This window comes from Haliotis cracherodii, unplaced genomic scaffold (assembly GCF_022045235.1).
Source record: "Haliotis cracherodii isolate W230 unplaced genomic scaffold, xgHalCrac1.p SCAF_17, whole genome shotgun sequence".
Classification (NCBI taxonomy): domain Eukaryota; kingdom Metazoa; phylum Mollusca; class Gastropoda; order Lepetellida; family Haliotidae; genus Haliotis; species Haliotis cracherodii.
The window spans coordinates 13,318,926-13,343,770 of NW_027266272.1; the positions used below are offsets into that span (position 1 = coordinate 13,318,926).

Sequence of the window (24,845 nt, forward strand, 5' to 3'; positions counted from 1 at the left end):
CTGTAGCGGTTCCCAGTAGTGAATTGATTGCATACGATTATCTGTCCTCGACTGCTGCCACATTAATCACAGATTTCTTTGACCAACAGAGACTGTCAAGCATTCACAGCTCACTGGACGGCCAGCACCCCCTCCACCCCTGCTGTTGATAATGACTCATGGTTAATGCCGATCCACAGGTCCAGTTGTCAGGTTTGTTTAGCATCTTCCCATGATCATAAAAAGAGATGGTGTTTATTTTCAAACTGTTTGTGCTGGGATGTCATGGTAAGGAACATGTACACCCTATTCTAGACATGGTTAACGCCATATACTGGACTCTTCCAAGTCTGTCTGGCATGTAAGATTTCTCTGAGAATGTTTTAAACATAAAGTGTAGTTACATCTCCCTCCTTGCAGCTGTCTGTGTGGTCAGACTTTTGAGAAACCCTGTGTGGCATTAAAATGGAGATTCTTTGAATCAGATAGATACAGCCTTCAAAATTCATGCTTGTCCACTAGCCCGAGACCACTAAATTGTCCTGAGGACAAGTAAAAATCCAATGATGGCAGTCCTCACTTACTACCATAGACGCATTTGACCAGTTCTCAATGCTTCAATTTGCTACAGAGGGAACTTTGAGTGAGTGAGTGAGTGAGTGAGTTGTGTTTAATGCCGCTTTTAACAGTATTCCAGTTATATCGCCGCGCGTCAGCTTAATGTGGGAGGAAAGCCCGAAGTGATGCAGGTCTCAGACGTTTACCACTTTGCTGAAACCCACGAGCACCAGTATGGTGCTGACAAACCTAGAAATATAATTGGGGCGAACCGGGATTCAAACCTACAATCATAGGTTTTTGGCATGCCCAAGGGACGCAACTCTGCACAGCAAATTGTGGTGCCTTAGACGACTGGGCCACCCGTGCACCCCCGTCTTGAACTGAATAAATGTTTTGTGTCTGACTCAAGCAGGACTAGTTACAAACACAGAGGACTAGTGAAATAAGGCTTACATAGTCATCTGGAACATGAAAACAAAATGAATTTCTACGGCTGTAGATAAGGTGAATGAGGCGAGCAGTGGTGTTTATAAGTGCATGGCATGATAGAAAAGATTAAACAGAATTGCACAAGTCGAACCATATACTTGTTCTGTGTAAATAGTAGATCAAAGGTAAGACACCTAAAACTCTTTTACATAAAATCAAATCAATGACATGATTTATGAAATGAACATATCTAAAATCCTTTTGTAAACCTTCTGAGCACAATTAGGTACATCTTCCCCAGGCAAGGGAGTTAACTGACTATGAAAGTCCAGTTTCCACCCTTGCCGTACTAGGCTGTATGTATGGATGTTTATTTGGGCTGGAATTATGAGTCAGATGAGTCAATTATGCATAGACCAATCAAAATCGCCTACCAAATCAACGTCAGGTTTGTAACTGTGGTGCAGGTTTTGGTGGATTGCTGTATTTGCAAAGCATCTGTATGGTCAACTCTGCATCAACAGATATTTTCCTGATAATTTTATGTTTTTAATCAAGGTGCTGAAGAGATTTGATGCACTTCGCAAGGTAGGACACATTTTATTACAATATAGATCTTAATCATTGGTCAGATCTTTTTGCTGGAAGCAAATGCAAGTGATATGAGAGGTGGAATCTGATTGGTCATAGGAGGGACACAGAAGGGACATCACTCATACTAGCCAATGGTGATGGTGGTACTAGCGAGCCCAGTAATTCCAGCCTAGTCCGGCAAGGGTGGAAACTGAACTTTTATAGTCAGTTAACTCCCTTGCTTCGGGAAGATGAATTAGGTGTACCAAGATGTATATTGCGATCATGTGACTTTCAAGGTCAATCTTAGGTCACATATTCAGAAAGATCCTAATCGCTTTTGTTTCAATGATTGCTGTTGGGTGATGATATATCACGTCATGTGACATGCAGCCACAGTTGCCAGGCAATGTAAGGGGAGATAATTCCCGTGAGGAGTGAAGAAAGGAGGTTGACGCCATGGTTGTCGAGGACTGCGTAGCCGCTAATGTGTTCCACATGGGGCCCCGGGTGTTCCACGATACAAGCACGCCGCCGGTCGTACCCTGGGGGAGTAAGAGTACAATATAGCTCTGTTTACTTCTACATGTATATAATGTTACACCGCATGTGTATAATCAGGAAACAAGTATAGCCTGATCAATCATGCAATATTTAGAATTCGTCACATTTTCAGAGCTTGTTCATGCGATTTTATTTGTTTGTTTTTCAACCCAGCAATATTCCATCCATATGACTGTGGCCTGTAAACAATCAAATCTGGACCAGACAATCCTGTAGGGCTGAAACAATTCACCGAAACCTACAATATCATTGATACTTAGGTACACACGATACTTGATTCTTCAGTTTGTAACATAGGGATACACTATAAATAGAACAGAAACCAAAAGAGTTACCTCCCATAATGGCAGAAGTAGCATGGAGCCACAGTAAGCATGTCAGATTAAGGGAACGTGGTGGCTGAGGATGCGCCAACTAACTGATACATTCAGTAACCATCTCTTCATTTAAAACTGTTTTAAATTTGTTCTTGTGGTGTTCTTTGTTAAAGTTTTTTACAATCCAGTGATTGACATTATGAGCAATCATCCACGCCATCACCGAGTCTGATCACCCGATCCACTAAGTTGCCTAATACTACTGGCATAGAACCCGGGATTATGAACAAAGAAAGGTTAACTGGGAGAATACACATAGTCCCTGAAACAAGGTCCCTGAAACATGGTCCCTGACACATGGTCCCCGAAACATGATCCCCAAAACATGGTCCCCGAAACACGATCCCTGAAACACAGTCCGTGAAACATGGTCCCTGAAACAGGTTCCCTGAAACAGGGTCCCTAAAACATGGTCCCTGAAACATGATCCCTAAAACATGGTCCCTGAAACAGGGTTACTAAAACAGGGTCCCTGAAACATGATCCCTGAAACAGGGTCCCTGACACAGGGTCCCTGACACAGGGTCCCTGAAACATGATCCCTAAAACATGGTCCCTGAAACGTGATCCCTAAAACATGGTCCCTGAAACAGGGTCACTAAAACATGGTCCCTGAAACAGGGTCACTAAAACATGGTCCCTGAAACATAGTCTTATTATGGGCATAGAGTGGCGATACATCTGTACATGTTTTGGACTGATTCATGTTAGGCATCTCATAATTCCTGATGATATTTTTCTTCTCCCAACATCCCCGGACCCCAGGTATTGATATTTTACCTGAGAACTGAAGCAGAGCACCCAGGTAGGAGTCTATGATGGACCCCACGAAGCCTGCGGAGGTGGCGAGGAGGAGGATGGGCCACTGGGGGGGACTGTCACTCAAGGACAGCTCGGTAGTACACAGCAGCAAGGCCACATAGTAGGCTGCTCCAACAATAAACCCTCCGAAAATGCTGCTCACGGTTCCAGTAAATGTCACACCGCCATTAGTGCCTGCAACACAAATCAATATAACAAACATCACAAGGACTGATAGTGTAAATCATGAAATTAATTAAGGAAAAGATTTAAGGAAAAGATATATGGATGAACATCTTCCTTATTACAATTAGGAGCGATGTTTCAGTGTAGGTTCTAACACTGTTATAGATCAAGTATACTTATTACAATTAGGAGCGATGTTTCAGTGTAGGTTCTAACACTGTTATAGATCAGGTATACTTGTTAGAACCAACACTGAACATCACTCTTCATTGTAATAAAGAAGTTGTTCATCCATATGTCTTAACCTTACCTAGTATTGAAACTTCTAAATGTCTCTCAAAGAAATTACATCAAATTACTGCTTTCATTAAAAAAGTAAAGCATTATTATCATGATTATCCGGACATATTGCTGTTTGTTGTCAAGTTAGGTTCAGTGGACATGCCGGACATAATTGCATAAACAACAAGGCTCCAAGTAAACAAAGCAGTTGAGTTCTGGACTTAGTGCTTCTCACCAAGCATTGTGTCAGGTGTGGTTAGTTCAACACAAGTTCATGCAGCAGTTATGTCAGTTTAACACAAGTTGATGAGGTAGTTATGTCAGTTTAACACAAGTTGATGAGGTAGTTATGTCAGTTTAACACAAGTTAATGAGGCAGTTATGTCAGTTTAACACAAGTTCATGAGGCAGTTATGTCAGTTTAACACAAGTTGATGAGGTAGTAATGTCAGTTTAACACATGTTAATGAGGCAGTTATGTCAGTTTAACACAAGTTAATGAGGCAATAATTCAGTTTAACACAATTTGATGAGGCAGTTATGTCAGTTTAACACAAGTTGATGAGGCAGTTATGTTAGTTTAACACAAGTTGATGAGGCAGTTATGTCAGTTTAACACAAGTTGATGAGGTACTTATGTCAGTTTACCACAAGTTGATGAGGCAGTTATGTCAGTTTAACACATGTTAATGAGGCAGTTATGTCAGTTTAACACACAGTTCATGGGGCAGTTATGTCAGTTTAACACAAGTTAAGGAGGCAGTTATGTCAGTTCAACACAAGTTGATGAGGCAGTTATGTCAGTTTAACACAAGTTAATGAGGCAGTTATGTCTATTCCAACACAAGTTGATGAGGCAGTTATGTCTGTTCCAACACAAGTTGATGAGGCAGTTATGTCGGTTGCAAAACATATAGGACAGTATCTTGGTCCTTGGCAACCATATCAGATAATCTCAAATTACAAGGAAAACACTGTTCACCATGTCACCCAGGTGAATCGATCACCATGCTCAAGTACATGACAACACTTGGACCCATGCACAATCATTTGTTTGTTGACCTGACTTATCTCATTTGATTAAACAGCTTACTTTGAATTTCCTATTCTTGATGTTTCTCAAGTTAGATCACACTTGGAGATATCACTTCAGCGGCAAAAGGCATTCAGTATTATTCTTTGTTTGTTTGTTTGTTGTTTAACATCATACTCGACAATATTCCAGCTACAAGATTGGGGTCTGTACATAATCAAGTCTGGACCAAACAATCTAGTGATTGATATCATGAGCATCCATCCGCACAATAGGGATAGGAGGTCATGCATCAACCACGAGACTGACCACCAGATCCCGTTAGTTGCCATTTATGACATGCATAGTAACCTCTTACGGCACGCATGGATCTTCACGGTTACAGTATTATTCTATCGAATTGCTATGACCCTTTACGTTATCATGGAATTCTAAGTCTACAGTCTTAAAGTTGTCCTTCGCTGAATACGGTACCCAAACTATCAAAAAGCAGCTTAATTTTGAAACACTCTGCAAGACTGAAAATCTGAAATCACAATGGACACATGTCTTCTAAAGCCTCCTGTAACCATGGAAACCATATGTCCTTACCACTTACCTCTTGGCACCCTCTGGAAGTTGGTCACAAGCCATGGTTTTGAATGACCAAACACTGTTCCGACCTCAGAAGCAAATGTGTCCCCACAGCAACAAGCCAGCGATCCTAGTACACTGGCAGCCCACCACGTCGAGGAGTACCTTCTAGAGAAGTCAAACGTCTTCTCCGCACAGCCAACCTCGAGCAGGTACAGGATAGCAAACACTGAGGCTACACCACCGTTACACATAACCTGCAGCCAGTTCCGCTGACCACCTGTAACACATGACACATGTCTCAACACAGGACACTTATCTCAAAAAAGGGACATATGTCTCAACACAGGACACTTATCTCAAAACAGAACATATGTCTCTACACAGGACACTTGTCTCAATGTCTCAACACAGGACACTTGTCTCAATGTCTCAACACAGAACACTTGTCTCAATGTCTCAACACAGGACACTTATCTCAATACAAGACACTTGTCTCAACACAGGACACTTATCTCAACACAGGACACTTATCTCAACACAGGACACTTGCCTCAACACAGGACACTTATCTCAATACAGGACACTTATCTCAATACAGGACATATGTCTCAATACAGGACACTTATCTTAAGACAGGACACTTATCTCAACACAGGACATATGTCTCAATACAGGACACTTATCTTAAGACAAGACACTTATCTAAACACAGGACACTTGCCTCAACACAGGACACTGGTCTCAATGTCTCAATACAGGACACTTATCTCAAGACAGGACATTATCTCAAGACAGGACACTTGTCTCAACACAGAACATATGTCTCAACACAGGACACTTATCTCAAAACAGAACATATGTCTCAACACAGGACACTTGTCTCAGTGTCTCAACACAGGACACTTGTCTCAATGTCTTAACACAGGACACTTGTCTCAATGTTTCAACACTTGTCTCAATACAGGACACTTGTCTCAATGTCTTAACACAGGACACTTGCCTCAATGTCTCAATACAGGACACTTGTCTCAATGTCTCAACACAGGACACCTGTCTCAATGTCTTAACACAGGACACTTGTCTCAATGTCTCAATACAGGACACTTGTCTCAATGTCTCAACACAGGACACTTGTCTCAATGTCTCAACACAGGACACTTGTCTCAATGTCTCAATACAGTACACTTGTCTCAATGTCTCAACACAGGACACTTGTCTCAATGTCTTAACACAGGACACTTGTCTCAATGTCTCAACACTTGTCTCAATACAGGACACTTGTCTCAATGTCTTAACACAGGACACTTGCCTCAATGTCTCAATACAGGACACTTGTCTCAATGTCTCAACACAGGACACTTGTCTCAATGTCTTAACACAGGACACTTGTCTCAATGTCTCAACACAGGACACTTGTCTCAATGTCTCAACACAGGACACTTGTCTCAATGTCTCAACACTTGTCTCAATACAGGACACTTGTCTCAATGTCTTAACACAGGACACTTGTCTCAATGTCTCAACACAGGACACTTGTCTCAATGTCTCAATACAGTACACTTGTCTCAATGTCTCAACACAGGACACTTGTCTCAATGTCTTAACACAGGACACTTGTCTCAATGTCTCAACACTTGTCTCAATACAGGACACTTGTCTCAATGTCTTAACACAGGACACTTGCCTCAATGTCTCAATACAGGACACTTGTCTCAATGTCTCAACACAGGACACTTGTCTCAATGTCTTAACACAGGACACTTGTCTCAATGTCTCAACACAGGACACTTGTCTCAATGTCTCAACACAGGACACTTGTCTCAATGTCTCAACACTTGTCTCAATACAGGACACTTGTCTCAATGTCTTAACACAGGACACTTGCCTCAATGTCTCAATACAGGACACTTGTCTCAATGTCTCAACACAGGACACTTGTCTCAATGTCTTAACACAGGACACTTGTCTCAATGTCTCAATACAGGACACTTGTCTCAATGTCTCAACACAGGACACTTGTCTCAATGTCTCAACACAGGACACTTGTCTCAATGTCTCAATACAGTACACTTGTCTCAATGTCTCAACACAGGACACTTGTCTCAATGTCTTAACACAGGACACTTGTCTCAATGTCTCAACACTTGTCTCAATACAGGACACTTGTCTCAATGTCTTAACACAGGACACTTGCCTCAATGTCTCAATACAGGACACTTGTCTCAATGTCTCAACACAGGACACTTGTCTCAATGTCTTAACACAGGACACTTGTCTCAATGTCTCAATACAGGACACTTGTCTCAATGTCTCAACACAGGACACATGTCTCAATGTCTCAACACAGGACACTTGTCTCAATGTCTCCATACAGGACACTTGTCTCAATGTCTCAACACAGGACACTTGTCTCAATGTCTCAACACAGGACACATGTCTCAATGTCTCAACACAGGACACTTGTCTCAACACAGGACACTTGTCTCAATGACACAACACAGGACACTTGTCTCAATGACTCAACACAGGACACTTGTCTCAATGACTCAACACAGAACACTTGTCTCAACACAGTACACTTGTCTCAATGACTCAACACAGGACACTTGTCTCAATGTCTCAACACAGTACACTTGTCTCAATGTCTCATACACGTCATACCTTCCTTGTAATCTTCCTCAAATTTCTTTTTCTGGTGAGCTCGGAGTTTGGTAACCTTTGACCCTGCCAGGAAGAAAACCAGCAGGGCAGAGAAGAAACACAGACTGCTGAGTGTCAGGATGAATCCAACTAACAACCCTGGAATTACAGAGGTTACCAGGGTAACAGGTAACCAAACATGGAATACATTGAGGGGTAGCTGAAAAGTTCCGAGTCAAACTATGATGGACAGCTTTGATGGCGTTGGTTGCTGAATATTTTTCAACATAATCCCCTCCAAGGTCCACACACTTTTGCCACAGATGCTGGAATGTCTTCCCAGTTAGGCGCAAAACTTTTCAGCCCCCCTCGTATTAATTTCTTTAAAATGATTCTATAGACTAAGGCTAAAAAAAATAATAGTCTTGGTTCTCAGGTACCGCCCGCATCATCATAGAGAGTGACACGTTTTGGTTTTTTTTCTATGTAAAAAACTCCAAAACAACAAAATCCTTAAATATTCCAAGTCAAACGGTAGTCAAATACCGTATTCCAGTATTTTACTCATCAACGAATACATTCTTGTAGGGAGGCCCTTTCCCAAATTGATTGTACACAACTGTTTATTTGGTTACATATTAGTTTGAACAATCCCTCACAAAAAAAAACACACCGTCCCCCCACACTATATTTTCAAAAGCCATTGCCTGAGAACCAGTTCTTTTACTTTTTGAAGCCTAATGTTGCAGTCTTTAAACATTTGTGTGTTCCAAGAAAGGGACAGTACCTGCCACAGCACCGGACACATCCAGGCTCCTCTTCCTCAGCCCATACAGTGCAATGAGAACCGGAGCAATGGCTGCCACTAACCACCTCCAGGGGGCTGGGGCCGCATAGTCTGTAACCATGGTAACAGTTAGGTAGCAGGGACCACTAAGGGGTGAGGGGGAGTACTTGGGACCATTTCACTTTTACATTCTACATTTAAAGGTTTCAACCATAATACATTGCTCTACAGAGTCAAATATGGAACAATACCAGCAAATAGGATTTCATAAGTGCTGTGCAAGATTTCATAGTTTATTCAAAAACATTTCATTTGAAGACTTATTTTTTTTCTTTTGATAATTTGTAATTATTATTATTATTATTATTATTATTATTATTATTATTATTATCATTACTGTTGGTGTTGTTTCTTTTGATAATTTGTACATATTATTATTAATATTATTATTAATATTATTGTTGTTGTTATCATTGTTGCTGTTGTTGTTATTGTTATTATTGTTGTTATTATTATTAACAACTTTTAGAAAATTAATTAAATGGAAGCCACAAAAACCATGATGAGTTCTTTGAATTTTTTTTTGAAAGTTAGCAAGTCATGTACATGTACTTTACACACAGCTTATCTTTATTCATGAATCAACAGTCCCAGTCCCAGGTGGCCCAGTCGTCTAAGGCACAGCGATTCGCTGTGCAGAGTTGCGTCCCTTGGGCGTCCCAGAAACCTATGATAGTGGGTTCGAGTCCTGGTTGCCCCGGTTATGTTTCTAGGTTTGTCGGCACCATACCCGTGCTCGTGGGTTTCACCAAAGTGGTAAACATCTGAGGCCTGCATTACTTCGGGCTTTCCTCCCACATTAAGCTGACATGCCGCGCTATAACTGTAATACTGTTAAAAGTGGTGTGAAACCCAACTCACTCACTCACTCTTGAATCAACACCTGCCTCTTTACATACAGACAGCCTAAGATATGATACCTTGTGTTAATCATGGTAATAGAGTCCTAGAACCGTCAGTTGGTTAAGTGTATAGTAACAGTACACTGGACAGGCAAATTTAGGCTGAAGGGGTCATTGTCGGCACAAGTACTACAGATATTGACCCCAGGTATGTTTTCTACACATACAGAAATGCACGATCTCCAAAATCAGAATGTCATATATTTCAAATGATGATGCACCACAAGCTAAGCGAATCGGCAATTTCCCATTGCACTGAGTAAGTACATAAGTTGATGTAAGCTCATGTTTAGCACGTTTAAACATGTCTCCCCACTGTGCACTCCCCTTCCGGACCTTGTCTGCTTGTAAGAGATAGTAAAGCGGATGAACCAGTGTTTAGAGATTTGGAATGAATTTCCCATAATACTGTTTGTTTGTTTGCTTAACGCTGCACCCAGCAATACTCCAGGTATATGACGGCGGTCCGTAAATAATCAAGTCTGGACCAGACAGTAGAGTGATTGACATCACGAGCATCGATTTTTGCAAATTGGATCAACCAAGTCAGCGAGCCTGACCACCCGATCCCGTTAGTCGCCTCTTATGACAAACATGGGTTGCCGAAGACCTATTTTAACCTGGATCATCACAGGTCACAGAAAACTGCGAACATCAGTGACTGGCAGTGGTGTTGGTGCGTAATGAATGGTGTCTACTTTACAAATACTACATGGAACATGGCAGATTTTGTTCAGTTCCTAGAACGAAACTGTCATCCTGTTGTATGAGATGCATTCCAGTGTACAATATACAAAAAACATCATACACAGTGATTACATGACATACTTTGATATGCTGCGATGCACATCATTACATCCTGTATGCACTCGTAATCTGGCGAACCGACACTCAGGCGTACTCGTGCCGACAACGACTCCTTAAGCCAACTTTAGGTATTGTTTGAATGCGTCTTCTGTCCTTTCTGTTATATTGTGTAGTTGGAAATGGATGAGCACATTTTCGAATGGTTCAGTACGTCTGTGTACATTACAACTATAAATTAAAACGAGCGTTAGTTCTGCATGAACTATACCTAGGCCCAGCTGAGGCCTACGGGGTGACATGGCATGAACTCCGATTGAACTCGATAAATAACAAAATCAACCAACCTCTGTTGATTGTCTGATAAAACAGACTGATTAACCAAAACATTAGGCTAGCGGGAATAACAACAGCCAGTGATAACGACAGGAACATGACATTATACTTCTCAAGTCAACCATCAACAACATAAGTCAGCCATCTTTACAAGGTCATAGGTCAAGCCCTATATAACCAAAATAAAGTTATATAGACACAATTAAACTATTAAAACACATCTTTTTAAAAAAAGAATATCAAAGATCATACTTAATTATATAAAATTATTTGGTTAATTTCTGTAAAACAAAGCTTGAACTAAATATGTATGCTGCAAGCGAAATGGAGGAGTCACATGACGATCTATTTTTAGCAAGTCATGTGATTAGTGTCACATGAATGCTGGAGGATACAAGCTGAACAGCAGCAAGGTAAGGACGCTCTAAAGCATCACCCCGTGCGGTAACAATAGATAACGCTCATTTCAGGGGTGCATGTAAACCTGCGAGCCCTCTGATAGGGTAAATAATAATCTTGTCTAGCGTCAAGCTGATTATAAAACCAGACAACCGCGTTTCAGCACTCAGACATTTCGAATTAGGGCAAAACGTTTTGGCCAACTAATCTTAGTGGGCTTGAGTTTCTTAAGACATTTTCATAGATATGTTTCCATTGTGCATTTGGAAAAAGTACTTATGATAATTGTATATATATTCTCTCAATTTCACGTATTTTCATTATCACATGATATTCAGGGTAATTTTTCTCCGGGTATCCCCCAAGAACACCAGGTGTATTTGTTTACGCAGAAACACTTCCTTATTTCACGTCTAGTTTCGTTTCAAAAGGATTAGGAGATTAGCAACAGATTAATTCACACAAGGTTACATAACTTAAAATTTCAGGTTATTCAGTGTGATGTTTTTTTATTGTTTCTTTTATTCAGAATATCTGTACTTTAATTTCCTCATTGGAATACCTAACGTAGATGATTTTATTGGGTTTTTTATTTACACTGAACAAGTGATGCGGACTGGACTAAGTTGATAATTCCTGGAATTCTCGATGTATACATTTCTGTGAATTGTCATGCCACCAAGCAATATCATGTTACTATATATGTATTACCAATATAAAACCATGTGACCTTAGTAACTGCCGATCCCACACACGCCACAGGAAGTTGAGTGGGTCTAGACTCAACCCAACATGACCATGGTGATTAATACAACTTTAGCTGTTCTTGGAAAATGGCTGTTGGCAGATACGTGTATCGGGAAATAAAGCACTTGGGAGGCGCTTGGCTCGGGCCAAGGGGCATGCAGTTCTTGTTTCAAATATTTTGGTCTTAGCAACTTTAAGAAATGAAGTTCACTTTGTGTAAGTTTATTGGGGTATGAACCATCATAGAGGGCCTAACTGTATGAAGGTCTGAGCTTGCGACTCTCACAAAGTGAAAGTCAATTCTTATAATTTTCATATCACTCTTTTATACCTTCAATATGCAGTGATATAGACAGTTCTATTTTGTATGCTTGTCTTCATGTTTAAGCATGCCACTTTTTTACAAAATTGGTATTCCGAATGTTTAACACACCCCCCCCCCACCAACAGCAATACTTAAGCACAATTTGTTGACACATGAGTAGTACAAAACCGTACGTAAAGTTCAAAAAGATATAACCATGATAACAAGCATATTTTTTTGTAAGTGTCAACTTGCCAAATTTGCAGATAAAACATTGAGATATATCTTTAGTTGAGGAGAGGTTGCTACTCTTTTCTGCTAATGTAGTAACATATAATGCATGTTTGAATCCTAGCAATCAAAGTTAGTGAAAATTTAGACTGCAAAATATCACATTGAAAATTCACGTTTTGCGTCCATTGCAGTGGCTAAAATATCAAATACGTAATGGAAAGATGAATGTACTTAAAGTCATGTCAAGACAGTACAACTGCAAAATGCAAAAGTATACATATGACCTTCTTTTCGTCCTGTAAGTAATAAGCTTGTCTAAAAAATATGACCCCTGATTGTGACAAGGGCCAGTTGTCAGTCTAGATACGGATCAATTCGATACATTGACAGTTTAGATGTGCATTTCTTCATTTTGTTCACTAGTATGGATCTTTTTGAGGATATTCATGTACTATCATGCACTATCAAACTCTCTGACATTTCTCAGTGTATACTAAAACGCAGAGCTCAAGATCGAACAGTCTAAATGATTAGAAACAACACCTCTGTATTTATTTGTGCAAGCAAATTCCCAGGTTTTCACCAGGAATGTGGAAGCAGTCCATCAGTGGGCTTTCCTCCCACATTAAGCTGACATGCCGTGATATAACTGGAATACTGTTAAAAGCGGTGTTAAACCCAACTCACTCACCCTGTGGCTTGAATTTGCGAAAAAACAACAATCTTTATTGCCCTACATAGGTGCAGCCATAACCAGGACAAGTTATGAAGCACCACTGCTGAATAGCTGTATGATATATACAGGATTCATGTCATCCAATCAGAATACTTGTCTTCACTGTAGACATAAGACGTTTTATTATCGAAAATTAAGATGTGACGTACCAGTAGACTTAGTGAGTGAGTGAGTTGGGTTTAACGCCGCTTTTAACAGTATTCCAGTTATATCACGGCGTGTCAGCTTAATGTGGGAGGAAAGCCTGAAGTGATGCAGGTCTCAGACGTTTACCACTTCGGTAAAACCCACGAGCACGGATATGGTGCTGACAAACCAAGAAACAATCAGGGTGAACCGGGATTCGAACCCACAATCATAGGTTTCTGGCGTGTCCAGGGGACTCAACTCTGCACAGCGAATCGCAGCGCCTTAGACAACTTGGCCACCCGTGCCCCCACCAGTAGACTTAAATATAATGCGCTTATGTGAAAATGAAACAAATGATGTAAGTGAGCAGTTGTTGTGTCGTTATAAGGAGAGAAATTCGCCCGACATAAATTTCACTAGCCACGGGCTGTCAGTCTGCTTATATTTCGATCCCTGGAGTGACTTTCATGCAACAGCAACTTCTTTTGTCTTTTAGAACTTTAACATATTATTGGTCCTGTCATGCAAGGAATTTTGGAATTTGACTTGTAATAGCTTGAACTGTTTCCTGGGGATCGTTTGAGAAAGAACTGTAAATTCCTGCAATCTCACAGCCTCAGTGCAACACTGCCAGTGCCAGTCATATTAGGAACGCTACAAGAATGATGGAATCTTTTACTTTGGTGATACAATGATGCGTTCTGTTTTCAGATGATACTACAGCTGGCCTTGATGTGTTGTGCTGTACCCTGGGTGGCGGGGGATACGCTATACTTTGAACCACACAGTGCACCCGTACTGAAAAACTTCACATGTCCAGACCAAACCCAGTGTCCAGTCGGAAACACGTGCTGCCAGACCACACAGAACAAGTTTGGATGCTGCCCCTATAAAAATGTAAGCTGGTTTAGGGACTTATCTTCACCTCTGAGGCCCACTTTTAGTCCGCAAACGAGGAATGACATCATACATTGTGCACCTCACTGTCGTGTTGCCTATTGCATGCATTTATTATACACACAGTGGAATGAGCCATTAAAATCTGGCGTTCTTTTTTTGTCAACATAGTCCTTTAGCATTTGGTGTCCTTTTGTGCACACTGACATTCTCTAGTATACATTATTAGTAATAGCCGTGTCATGACGGGTACATGGGGTTTTATGAGTCACGCGTTAGGTTTCATACCAGGAGCCGGAGGCATAAAACCCTATGTACCCTGAGTGATCCTGCTATAACGAATTTATCTTACCGACATGTTTAATATGACATTGTAAAATAATTCATATAAATTCCACATTGATAGAAAACAGCTGCTCGATTGAGCTGAGGTTAGTTGCCCTATGTGACATACATTGGCTCGGAGAAAGTGTGCGGCTTTTTGCTTTGAAGCAGGTTATAAGGGATTTATTCTGTTTCTTAGAAATCTACGTACTGCCTGTATTGCTCGTGGCGGGGTATAAGGGATTTATTCCCCCTCTGAGAAAGTTATTCCCAAGGCGGGTTACGCAGTATTTGATCAAGATCATGTGGACCAATCAGATCTCATCACTCTGACATGGATGTATGATAAGTGGTTTTGCAGGAGCCGGAGGCAAGTGGTATGACACCCTACAAGGGATGCACAAAACCACATGTACCCCTCGTGTGCCTGCTTCTACGACTTTAGCTTACCGACATGTTTCAATGTGCCAAAGGAATTAAAACAATTTGAAAACTGATAGAAAACAGCTGTTTGAGCTGAGATTAACTTGAGAATGTTGATCTCATCATTCTGACGAGGAAGTAAGATAATGTTCTTTCTTTCATTTATGACGTCTAATGTGTTTTGTGTTTTGACTTTTATTAGTAACATTTAATACTTTGTAACATTTGACAATTTTTGCATACTTTTGAAGTTTATTTTAACTGGTGTATTTTTCACTGAATGTCCGCCCATGCATAGTGTAACATCCTGTGATACAGCTGCTTGCAGTGAATTTACTATTGATCACCAACATATCTAGCCCCGGCTCTGTTCCAGTGAGAGGGAAACAGAGTATGCTTCAGGGTTTTACGTGACGCACAAATCTGTGTACGTTATGCACAAATGTAGAAAATGAATGCAGAGAAAAAAAATACTGCTTCCAGGACACACAATATTTAGTGTTCATTGTACCTACAGCATATGAAGAACAATTTTTGGTGTTTATTATTTCATCAATCAATCATGACCACTGTCCACCTGATCATTGTTTCATTCCAGGCTTTAAAAAAATGATCTAAATGTAGTGAGTGAGTGAGTGGGTTGGGTTTAACGCCGCTTTTAACAGTATTACAGTTATATCGTGGTGTGTCAGCTTAATGTGGGAGGACATTTACCACTTCGGTGAAACCCACGAGCACGGGTAGGGTGCTGACAAACCTAGAAACATAATCGGGGCGAACCGGGATTCGAAACCACAATCATAGGTTTCTGGCATGCCCAAGGGATGCAACTCTGCACAGCGAATCGCGGTGCCTTAGATGACTGGGCCACCCGTGCCCCCATCTTAATATACAGACACTACACAATTACATTACTTACAGGACCCCCATATTGTCTGCTAGGACCCTTAAATTTATTTATTGGGGGTCCCCTGGACCATCCATGGGTACAATGTGTGAAGCTCATTTCTGGTGTCCCCCGCCGTGATATCGCTGGAATACTGCTAAAAGCGGCATAAAACCATACTCACTCACCCACTCCCTCTGGACCATCACTTTTGTAGGTCAAGGTAAAACCCTAAATACTTAGACCACATCACAAATCTCAGCAATACTTCTCATGCAACATGTGCTATAACCTTGTGGCCATCTACAAACCAATGGTAACACTAGTCATCTACTCTCAGTAGAGTATCTGCCTGAAGAATGGAAAGTCTGGGTTCGATCCCTGCCTGTGTCATACCAAAAGACATTAATAGATAGTTCTTGTTGTTACCCTGCCTGGGGCTCAGCATTAAGGGGATCAAATAAGGACTGGTCGGCTCAGAGTCAGTATACAGTGTCTGAGTGGGTATTCATGTAAAACTGCGGCATGGTATCTCAGTGCGCCAGCGCTGTAGGATCGGCATCAGTCCGGACTAGTACAAGCAGCCACACACAAACACGTGCATGCACGTTGTTATATAAGTGCAATAATCTTGAACGCGACATTAAACCCCATTTCACCTCACCTCACCTCATCTACTCTCAGGCATTTACCTAGACTTTTTCGGCCCTAAGTCTGCAGCAAATATCATTTAAAAATTCCAAAATCATTTTGATTTATGTACCCAATAACTGCTTTTATGGCTTAGAAGGATAACCAGTATGTCATAAATAACTGGACAATAAATAATAAAAGATTGCTTATTCCAAATTTCTCAAAATCTCAAATGAAAATGTTAAAATACCTCTGCATTTATGAAAATAAGTATCTACCATACTTTTTATAAACTCGACCCGGGGTAGAATAGGCCTTCAGCAACCCATGCTTGTGGTAAGAGGCGACTAACGGGATCGGGTGGTCAGACTCGCTGACTTGGTTGATGTATGTCATCGTGTCCCAGTTTGGATCGATGCTCATGATGTCAATCACTGGATTGTCTTGTCCAGGCTCGGCTTTTTTACAGACAGCAGTCGGAATATTGGAATATTGCTGAGTGCGCCGTTAAACAACAAACTAATTTTTAAAAATCACTACTTTAAACCCATATTATTGTAAATTATTCCCCACTTTTCCAACCAGTGGCACTTTGTATAGAACCTTGGATAAGTCCCTGATTCCCCACACTGCTACAATATGCTACAAGTTGGAGTCGGACACATTTGACTCCCCAAGGCCTTAGTCCATTTCTTGGTTAAAATTACTGAAATAAATGTTTTTCGGCAGGCGGTGTGTTGTTCGGACGGTGTCCACTGCTGTCAGAAAGGGTCCAGCTGTCACCCCAGCGGGAGGGGATGTGTCCATCAGCAGGTGGAGGAGCACACCCCTCAACCCATCAGGACGGACACGGTGAAGGGGGACCTCGAGGGCTTCGGGACAGAGTGGTGTCCAGACAAGGAGGTCATGTGTCCCAAAGGGAAAACGTGCTGTCAGGGCACAAACCAGGAATATGCGTGCTGTCCTTTTGCTGAGGTAGGTACCCATGCTGCAGTTGTGGGGCCAATATGTCTCCTGTACTGTTTCCTCGTTTCCAGAGTCACACAGTTCAGTTTTGAGATTGGTAAAACATAGCTGAATATTATTTAGATGGCCGACCTGGCTTATGGTTTTGCAAGGTTCTGGCAATGGATTACTTGACGCGATGCTCTATCATGTGCCTCAGTCGACACAAAGCATTACGTAGATGTAAATACGAAATAACAAAACAACTGGAAAAGTACTAGTCTGGATTTGCTAGTTTTATCTCAGTGCTCAATACAAAATGTACTTTACAGGAGGTAATTTGTAGGCACTTTCAACATTCAAAAATAAAACCCTTCCGATTGATCAATGTACACAAGACTTATTTATTTGTGTATAATACGCACTCGTGTGTTATATATACCCTTAATTATGGGCATTTAAGTCCTGGAAAAATATATCTGTCATATATAAACATTTCAGGCAGTCAGCATAAACCACAAAATCTACGATCTTTTAACACCAAAATAATATTCTGATAAGAGCCCCCTATTTCAAATTTTGAGAGCGCCCTGGGCGCTTATTACGTCGAATACGGTACCCTTGTTATAGAGTCCAGCATGGTATTTTTGCATCCTTTGTTTCCTATAGTCAAACAGACCTCCCTATATTTGAAGTCCCTTGTCCTGCTGTTGATGTTACATGCGAAAAATATAGATATCGTATTTTCAGTGTTGTCATGAAGGCCTGTTGTTAACAAATAATACATTCTACTTGTACCTTTTAAACACTGCGAAGCTCTGTTGTGGGCAAAAAATTCTCCCTTCTATGGTTGAATCAAGTGTAACAATCAGGAAGTTCAGCTTTTAAAGCAAGACGTTCTGATTTGATTATCTTTTACATTTTACAGACATGCATGGACATATCTCACTGTAGATTACACATAAGAGTGGACGTTTCTTGCACAGATCAATTTCTGTTACTGAGGCTCATTAACATAGGCACACATCTCATTATCATACCTCCATGTCAGAATGATGAGATCTGATTGGTCCACGTGATTTTGATAAAATACTATGCGATACACCTTGGAGAGTAATTTCTCAGCGGGAGAATAAATCTCTTATACCCCGCCATGAGCAATACATGCTGTACGTGGATTTCTGAGAGGCAGAATAAATCCCTTATACCCCCTTCAAAGCAAAAAGCTGCACGCTTTTTCAAAGTCAATGGAAGTTACATGACATAGCACAACTTAACCTCAGCTCAAAAGAACAGGTGTTTTGAATCAATTTTGAATTTGTGTTTATTCTTTTACAATGTCAGATTTAAACATGTGGGCAAGATTAATTAGTTGTAGCAGGATCACGAGGGTGTACATGGCTTATGGCATAAAACCCAACGCGGGACTCATAAAACCCTATGTCACACTTGTGATCCTGCTACACCTAATGGGGGGCACGGGTGGCCCTGTCGTCTAAGGCGCCGTGATTCGCTGTGCAGAGTTGCGTCCCTTGGGCATGCCAGAAACCTATGATTATGGGTTCGAATCCTGGTTCGCCCCGAGTATGTTTCTAGGTTTGTCAGCACCATACCCATGCTCGTAGGTTTCACCAAAGTGGTAAACGTCAAAGACCTGCATCACTTTGGGCTTTCCTCCCACATTAAGCTGCCACGCCTCGATATAACTGTAATAATGTTAAAAGCAGCGTTAAACCTGACTCACTCACTCACTCACTGCTACACCTAATACTGTAGACTTCCAATATGCTAGTAATTATTTCACAATAGGTTATAGATTTGCAAAGACATAATCTCACAAGCTGCAGATTGAATTGTGTCAGATGTGCTCTGCAAGCGACAGATTTGAATTTAAATGTCACTCAGTGCTAACAATACATGTATTTATGGTCTCACTGTAGTAATGAATGATCATGTTTCACTGGAGGCAGTATCTATGCCTTGATCTACTGGGCCCACTTGCACAAAGCGATCTTAGCGCTAAGATGATCGTAACTCCCATACTTTAGCATGGGCTTACAATAGTCGTAGCGCTAAAATCGCTTTGTGCAAGTGGGCCCTGGTCTGTACAGATTGTCATGAACATATATAACAAATGGCTACCGTTAGGGCTTGGCTGCAGTTTGCTTGTATACTGTAAATCGTGCAATTAATGCATCTCCAAAAGAATGCGACCGCTGCCCCCTGGCCAAAAATGCGACTCAATATGAATGTGACACCCCCCTCCTCTGACTGACTGACTGATATAGGAGATTTAACATGCACTTTCCGACTGTAGTTGAGTTGAGTTTTTTGAGTTTTGATATTGATTATGCCATTTTTGGGTCATTTTTTGTTTGTTTACACTTTTAATTTCTGATTTTGAGATGGGTAGGTTTAGGCTTATTTCTGGTATTTTGAGAGATAATTTAGCTGCTTTATCGGTGCTTTCGTTGCCGTAAATTCCTACGTGGGCGGGGATCCCCTCCTCTCATGCATCAGTGGATTTATTTTTAAAGAAAATGTCCTCTGTCAGGTTTTCCGGAGAACCCTCACCTTAATTCAACCTTACATTAATCCAATCACACACAAAATAGCACTGCTTATTAGCCCTGAGTCGAGTAATTCCGCTAAAACAATACATGCATGCTGGCTCGTGTCGGCCTTTGATGCAGTCGCAAAGATCAAAGACACTTTGTTGCGTCTGTTTGGACATGCAGGTGTGATCAGTGATGACATAAGTGAGTAGAACTCTTGTCTTGACCCCAGCAGTGACAATCCCCAGGATGTAATTAGTGTTTGAATGACATTGTTTATGTACTTGTTACAAGTGCTGCTCAATAAACAGTGATGTGGTATAGTTGTTTGTTTTCAGCATATGTCTAGGTTGGTACTTCTGCTATCCAAAATGTCTTATTGTTGATATAAATATGATGTTTAATAATGCGACCAAAGACCACTCGCATTATTCGCATTTAATTCACGCTCGCGTTAATTTCAAGATTTACAGTATTTGGATTCACTGCATTTGTTCCTTATGAATTCAGATTTCTCAAGGCTACCAAGATTTATGGACATGTCTCACTGTAGTTACAAATGAACTTATCTCACTGTACATGTCCTTGCATATCTCAAACAAGGCTACAGCATGCTACAGATTACAGCCATCTTCCAGAGGCAAGTGAGTTAACTGACTATAAAAGTCCAGTTTCCACCCTTGCCAAACTAGGCTGGTATTATGGAGTTACATTTTGGCTGGACTAACGAGTCTACGCATAGCCCAATCAAAATCGCGCACCGAAATCGAAATCCGTTTCGTTAAATGTCGTGCAGATTTCGGTCAATTGCAAGATTTGCAAAGCATGTGCACCGCCAACTCGTCAGCAGATATTTTCCAAATGTTTTCATGTTTTTAATCAAGGTGCTCACGTGATTTGATGCATTTTGCGATGTAAGACCCGTTTTATCACAATATAGATCTTGATTAGCGATCAGATCGTCCTGACCGGGCACCACCATTTTGTTTGAAGCAAAGGCAAAGGATACGAAAGGTGGAATCTGATTGGTCCAGAGGAGAGGATTAGAAGGGACATAGCAGGTAATAGGCACTGGTGGCGCTACGATCGAGCCCAGTAATTCCAGCCTAGTTCGGCAAGGGTGGATTATGGACTTTTAAAGTCGGTTAACTCTCTTGCCTCGGGAAGGTGGATTACAGTTTGCTTGGAGACTTCCATTTTCAGTCGTCAAATTTTCATTCATTTTATACGTCAATGAATAGGCTGCGAATATGCATGAACATGATGCTATGGAATATTTAAATATGAAATATGTACATATAAAGTGATGTTTAAGTATATTGTCTGGTAGGCCGTATGCTGTTCTGACCACACCCACTGTTGTCCTGAGGGTAATACCTGTGACTTGGTCACTAAAACATGTCGTAAGGGGGGCGTGGTTACAGCGTGGATGGAGAAGACATCAGCCATTAGGAAGGACGTTGGTGACATCCAGTGTGATGCCACACATGAATGTGTGAACGGGGACACCTGCTGTATGATGGCCAACCACCAGTGGGGATGCTGTCCTATGCCTCAGGTTAGTCTGACAGCTGTGTCTGTGTCTAGCATGTCGTGTGTTGGCAGTACCACTGCCAGTGTGAACTTCTACCCGAACAGAAGCACCTGCTATACAATGGCCGACCACTTTGAGACTATTGTCTCACTCTGATGTTACTCTGATGTTTGGTGGCTCTGTCTTGAGCTGACTTCCTTTACTTGATTACTTTCAAGCAGCTTAATATTGCCTAATTTGAATTGAGATGTCAAATTTTATGAAGAATGTGCACATGCTGCTGTTTGCTGCCAAATTACTGATGCAATATTGAGCATTATTTACTTCAAGCCAGTCCTCTGGTATCAAATCCAACAGAGACAAGAGAGTCCTAATTGAATGCTTCCCTTTCCCAGGCTGTGTGCTGCTCCGATGGCGCCCACTGCTGTCCCAATGGGACAACATGTGACATGCCACATGGCAAATGTAATAAAGCAGGGGGTGTGTCTGTTCCCTGGCTGAACAAACGTCCAGCTGTAAGGAAAGTGAAGGATGTGATGTGTGACCCCAGCCATTTCTGTCCTGGAAACAACACCTGTTGTAAAAGAGTGAATGGAGAGTGGGCGTGTTGCCCCCTCCCTCAGGTGATTACTGCATGGAATTACAAGCCAGTCACGCCTTGCATGTTGTTTGACCACTCGGTCCTAATTTACAAGTTTACTGTAGTCTTAGGGTTGAGATATATATTTCACATTGACAGATTGGAGGTTATAAGTGAGCATGGACATATTGCATGCAAAGTCTGTGTATGGACACATCTCACTGTAAATCTATGGATGGACACATCTCACTGTAAATATACGGATGGACACAACTCACTGTAAATCTATGGATGGACACATCTCACTTTAAATCTATGGATGGACACAACTCACTTTAAATCTATGGATGGACACATCTCACTTTAAATCTGTGGATAGAAACATCTCACTGTAAATCTATGGATTGGACATTTCTCTCTTTAAGTCCATGGACAAGCAAATCTCACTGAATGTCTAGTGATGAATGCTTCTCACGGTTGTCCTTGTGTGGACATATATCACTCTGATTTTGGAAGAAGATCCCACTGTTCTGTATGGATTGGACATGTCTCACTAGAGGCCTAACATATGCATGTATTACCTTATTTCAATGGAGGCCATGAATGTCCAAGACCACATAACGATGGAGGCAATGTATCTGCATGATCAAACTATCTCAGGAGGCCAAAGATATATGCACCCATCACTCTGTAGCATTAATACATGAATAGATATACGTCACTGAATATGCTGCGAATATGCATGGACATGATGTTATGGAATATTTAAATATGAAATATGTACATATAAAGTCATGTCTATGTATATTATCTGTTAGGCCGTGTGCTGTTCTGACCACACCCACTGTTGTCCTGAGGGTAATACCTGTGACTTGGTCACTAAAACATGTCGTAAGGGAGGCGTGGTTACAGCGTGGATGGAGAAGACATCAGCCATTAGGAAGGACGTTGGTGACATCCAGTGTGATGCCACACATGAGTGTGTGAACGGGGACACCTGCTGTATGATGGCCAACCACCAGTGGGGATGCTGTCCTATGCCTCAGGTTAGTCTGACGGCTGTGTCTGTGTCTAGCATGTTGTGTGTTGGCAGTACCACTGCCAGTGTGAACTTCTACCCTAACAGAAGCACCTGCTGTATGATGGCCGACCACTTTGAGACTATTGTCTCACTCTGATGTTACTCTGATGTTTGGTGGAGCTGACTGCCTTTACTTGATTTCTTTCAAGCAGCTTAATATTGCCTAATTTGAATTGAGATGTCAAATTTTATGAAGAATGTGCACAATTCCTAGGAGACAGCACATGCTACTGTTTGCTGCCAAATAACTGATGCAATATTGAGCATTATTCACTCCAAGCCAGTCCTCTGGTGTCAAATCCAACAGAGACAAGAGAGTCCTAATTGAATGCTTCCCTTTCCCAGGCTGTGTGCTGCTCCGATGGCGCCCACTGCTGTCCCAATGGGACCACATGTGACATGCCACATGGCAAATGTAATAAAGCAGGGGGTGTGTCTGTTCCCTGGCTGAACAAACGTCTAGCTGTAAGGAAAGTGAAGGATGTGATGTGTGACCCCAGCCATTTCTGTCCTGGAAACAACACCTGTTGTAAACGAGTGAATGGAGAGTGGGCGTGTTGCCCCCTCCCCAAGGTGATTACTGCATGGAATTACAAGCCAGTCACATCTTGCATGTTGTTTGACCACTCGGTCCTAATTTACAAGTTTACTGTAGTCTAAGGGTTGAGATATATATTTCACATTGACAGATTGGAGGTTATAAGTGAGCATGGACATATTGCATGCAAAGTCTGTGTATGGACACATCTCACTGTAAATCTATGGATGGACACATCTCACTTTAAATCTAAGGATGGACACATCTCACTTTAAATCTGTGGATAGAAACATCTCACTGTAAATATACGGATGGACACAACTCACTGTAAATCTATGGATGGACATTTCTCTCTTTAAGTCCATGGACAAGCAAATCTCACTGAATGTCTAGTGATGAATGCTTCTCACGGTTGTCCTTGTGTGGACATATATCACTCTGATTTTGGAAGAAGATCCCACTGTTCTGTATGGATTGGTCATGTCTCACTAGAGGCCTAACATATGCATGTATTACCTTATTTCACTGGAGGCCATGATTGTCCAAGAACACATAACAATGGAGGCAATGTATCTACATGATCAAAATATCTCAGGAGGCCAAAGATATATGCACCCATCACTCTGTAGCATTAATACATGAATAGATATACGTCACTGAATATGCTGCGAATATGCATGGACATGATGCTATGGAATATTCAAATATGAAATATGTACATATAAAGTCATGTCTATGTATATTATCTGTTAGGCCGTATGCTGTTCTGACCACACCCACTGTTGTCCTGAGGGTAATACCTGTGACTTGGTCACTAAAACATGTCGTAAGGGGGGCGTGGTTACAGCGTGGATGGAGAAGACATCAGCCATTAGGAAGGACGTTGGTGACATCCAGTGTGATGCCACATATGAGTGTGTGAACGGGGACACCTGCTGTATGATGGCCAACCACCAGTGGGGATGCTGTCCTATGCCTCAGGTTAGTCTGACGGCTGTGTCTGTGTCTAG

The 24,845-nt window shown here is 41.4% G+C and overlaps 2 protein-coding genes across 12 annotated transcripts in view; one reads left to right on the forward strand and one right to left on the reverse strand.

The window, feature by feature from the left end:
- Positions 1 to 1,381: 1,381 nt before the first annotated feature.
- LOC139464410 (transmembrane protein 19-like) lies at positions 1,382 to 11,027 on the reverse strand. The gene is made up of 6 exons (XM_071245943.1): positions 10,902 to 11,027; positions 8,789 to 8,899; positions 8,023 to 8,160; positions 5,384 to 5,638; positions 3,264 to 3,479; positions 1,382 to 2,087 (listed from the first exon to the last, which is right to left on the reverse strand). The coding sequence occupies exons 1-6, from the start codon at positions 10,987 to 10,989 to the stop codon at positions 1,921 to 1,923; spliced, it is 975 nt and encodes a 324-aa protein (XP_071102044.1). The 5' UTR covers positions 10,990 to 11,027; the 3' UTR covers positions 1,382 to 1,920.
- A 218-nt stretch (positions 11,028 to 11,245) lies between these two features.
- Positions 11,246 to 24,845, forward strand: part of LOC139464904 (uncharacterized) — a 79,539-nt gene continuing 65,939 nt past the window's right edge. For 10 of the 11 annotated variants that reach the window (XM_071246495.1, XM_071246484.1, XM_071246492.1 and 7 more), the window contains exons 1-6: positions 11,246 to 11,303; positions 14,151 to 14,336; positions 17,332 to 17,577; positions 21,433 to 21,660; positions 22,032 to 22,259; positions 24,589 to 24,816. In XM_071246495.1, the coding sequence (XP_071102596.1) occupies positions 11,268 to 11,303; positions 14,151 to 14,336; positions 17,332 to 17,577; positions 21,433 to 21,660; positions 22,032 to 22,259; positions 24,589 to 24,816 (1,152 nt within the window). In that variant the 5' untranslated portion in view covers positions 11,246 to 11,267. The remainder of the gene's footprint in view (positions 11,304 to 14,150; positions 14,337 to 17,331; positions 17,578 to 21,432; positions 21,661 to 22,031; positions 22,260 to 24,588; positions 24,817 to 24,845) is intronic. The other variant, XM_071246487.1, reaches the window with a different exon arrangement.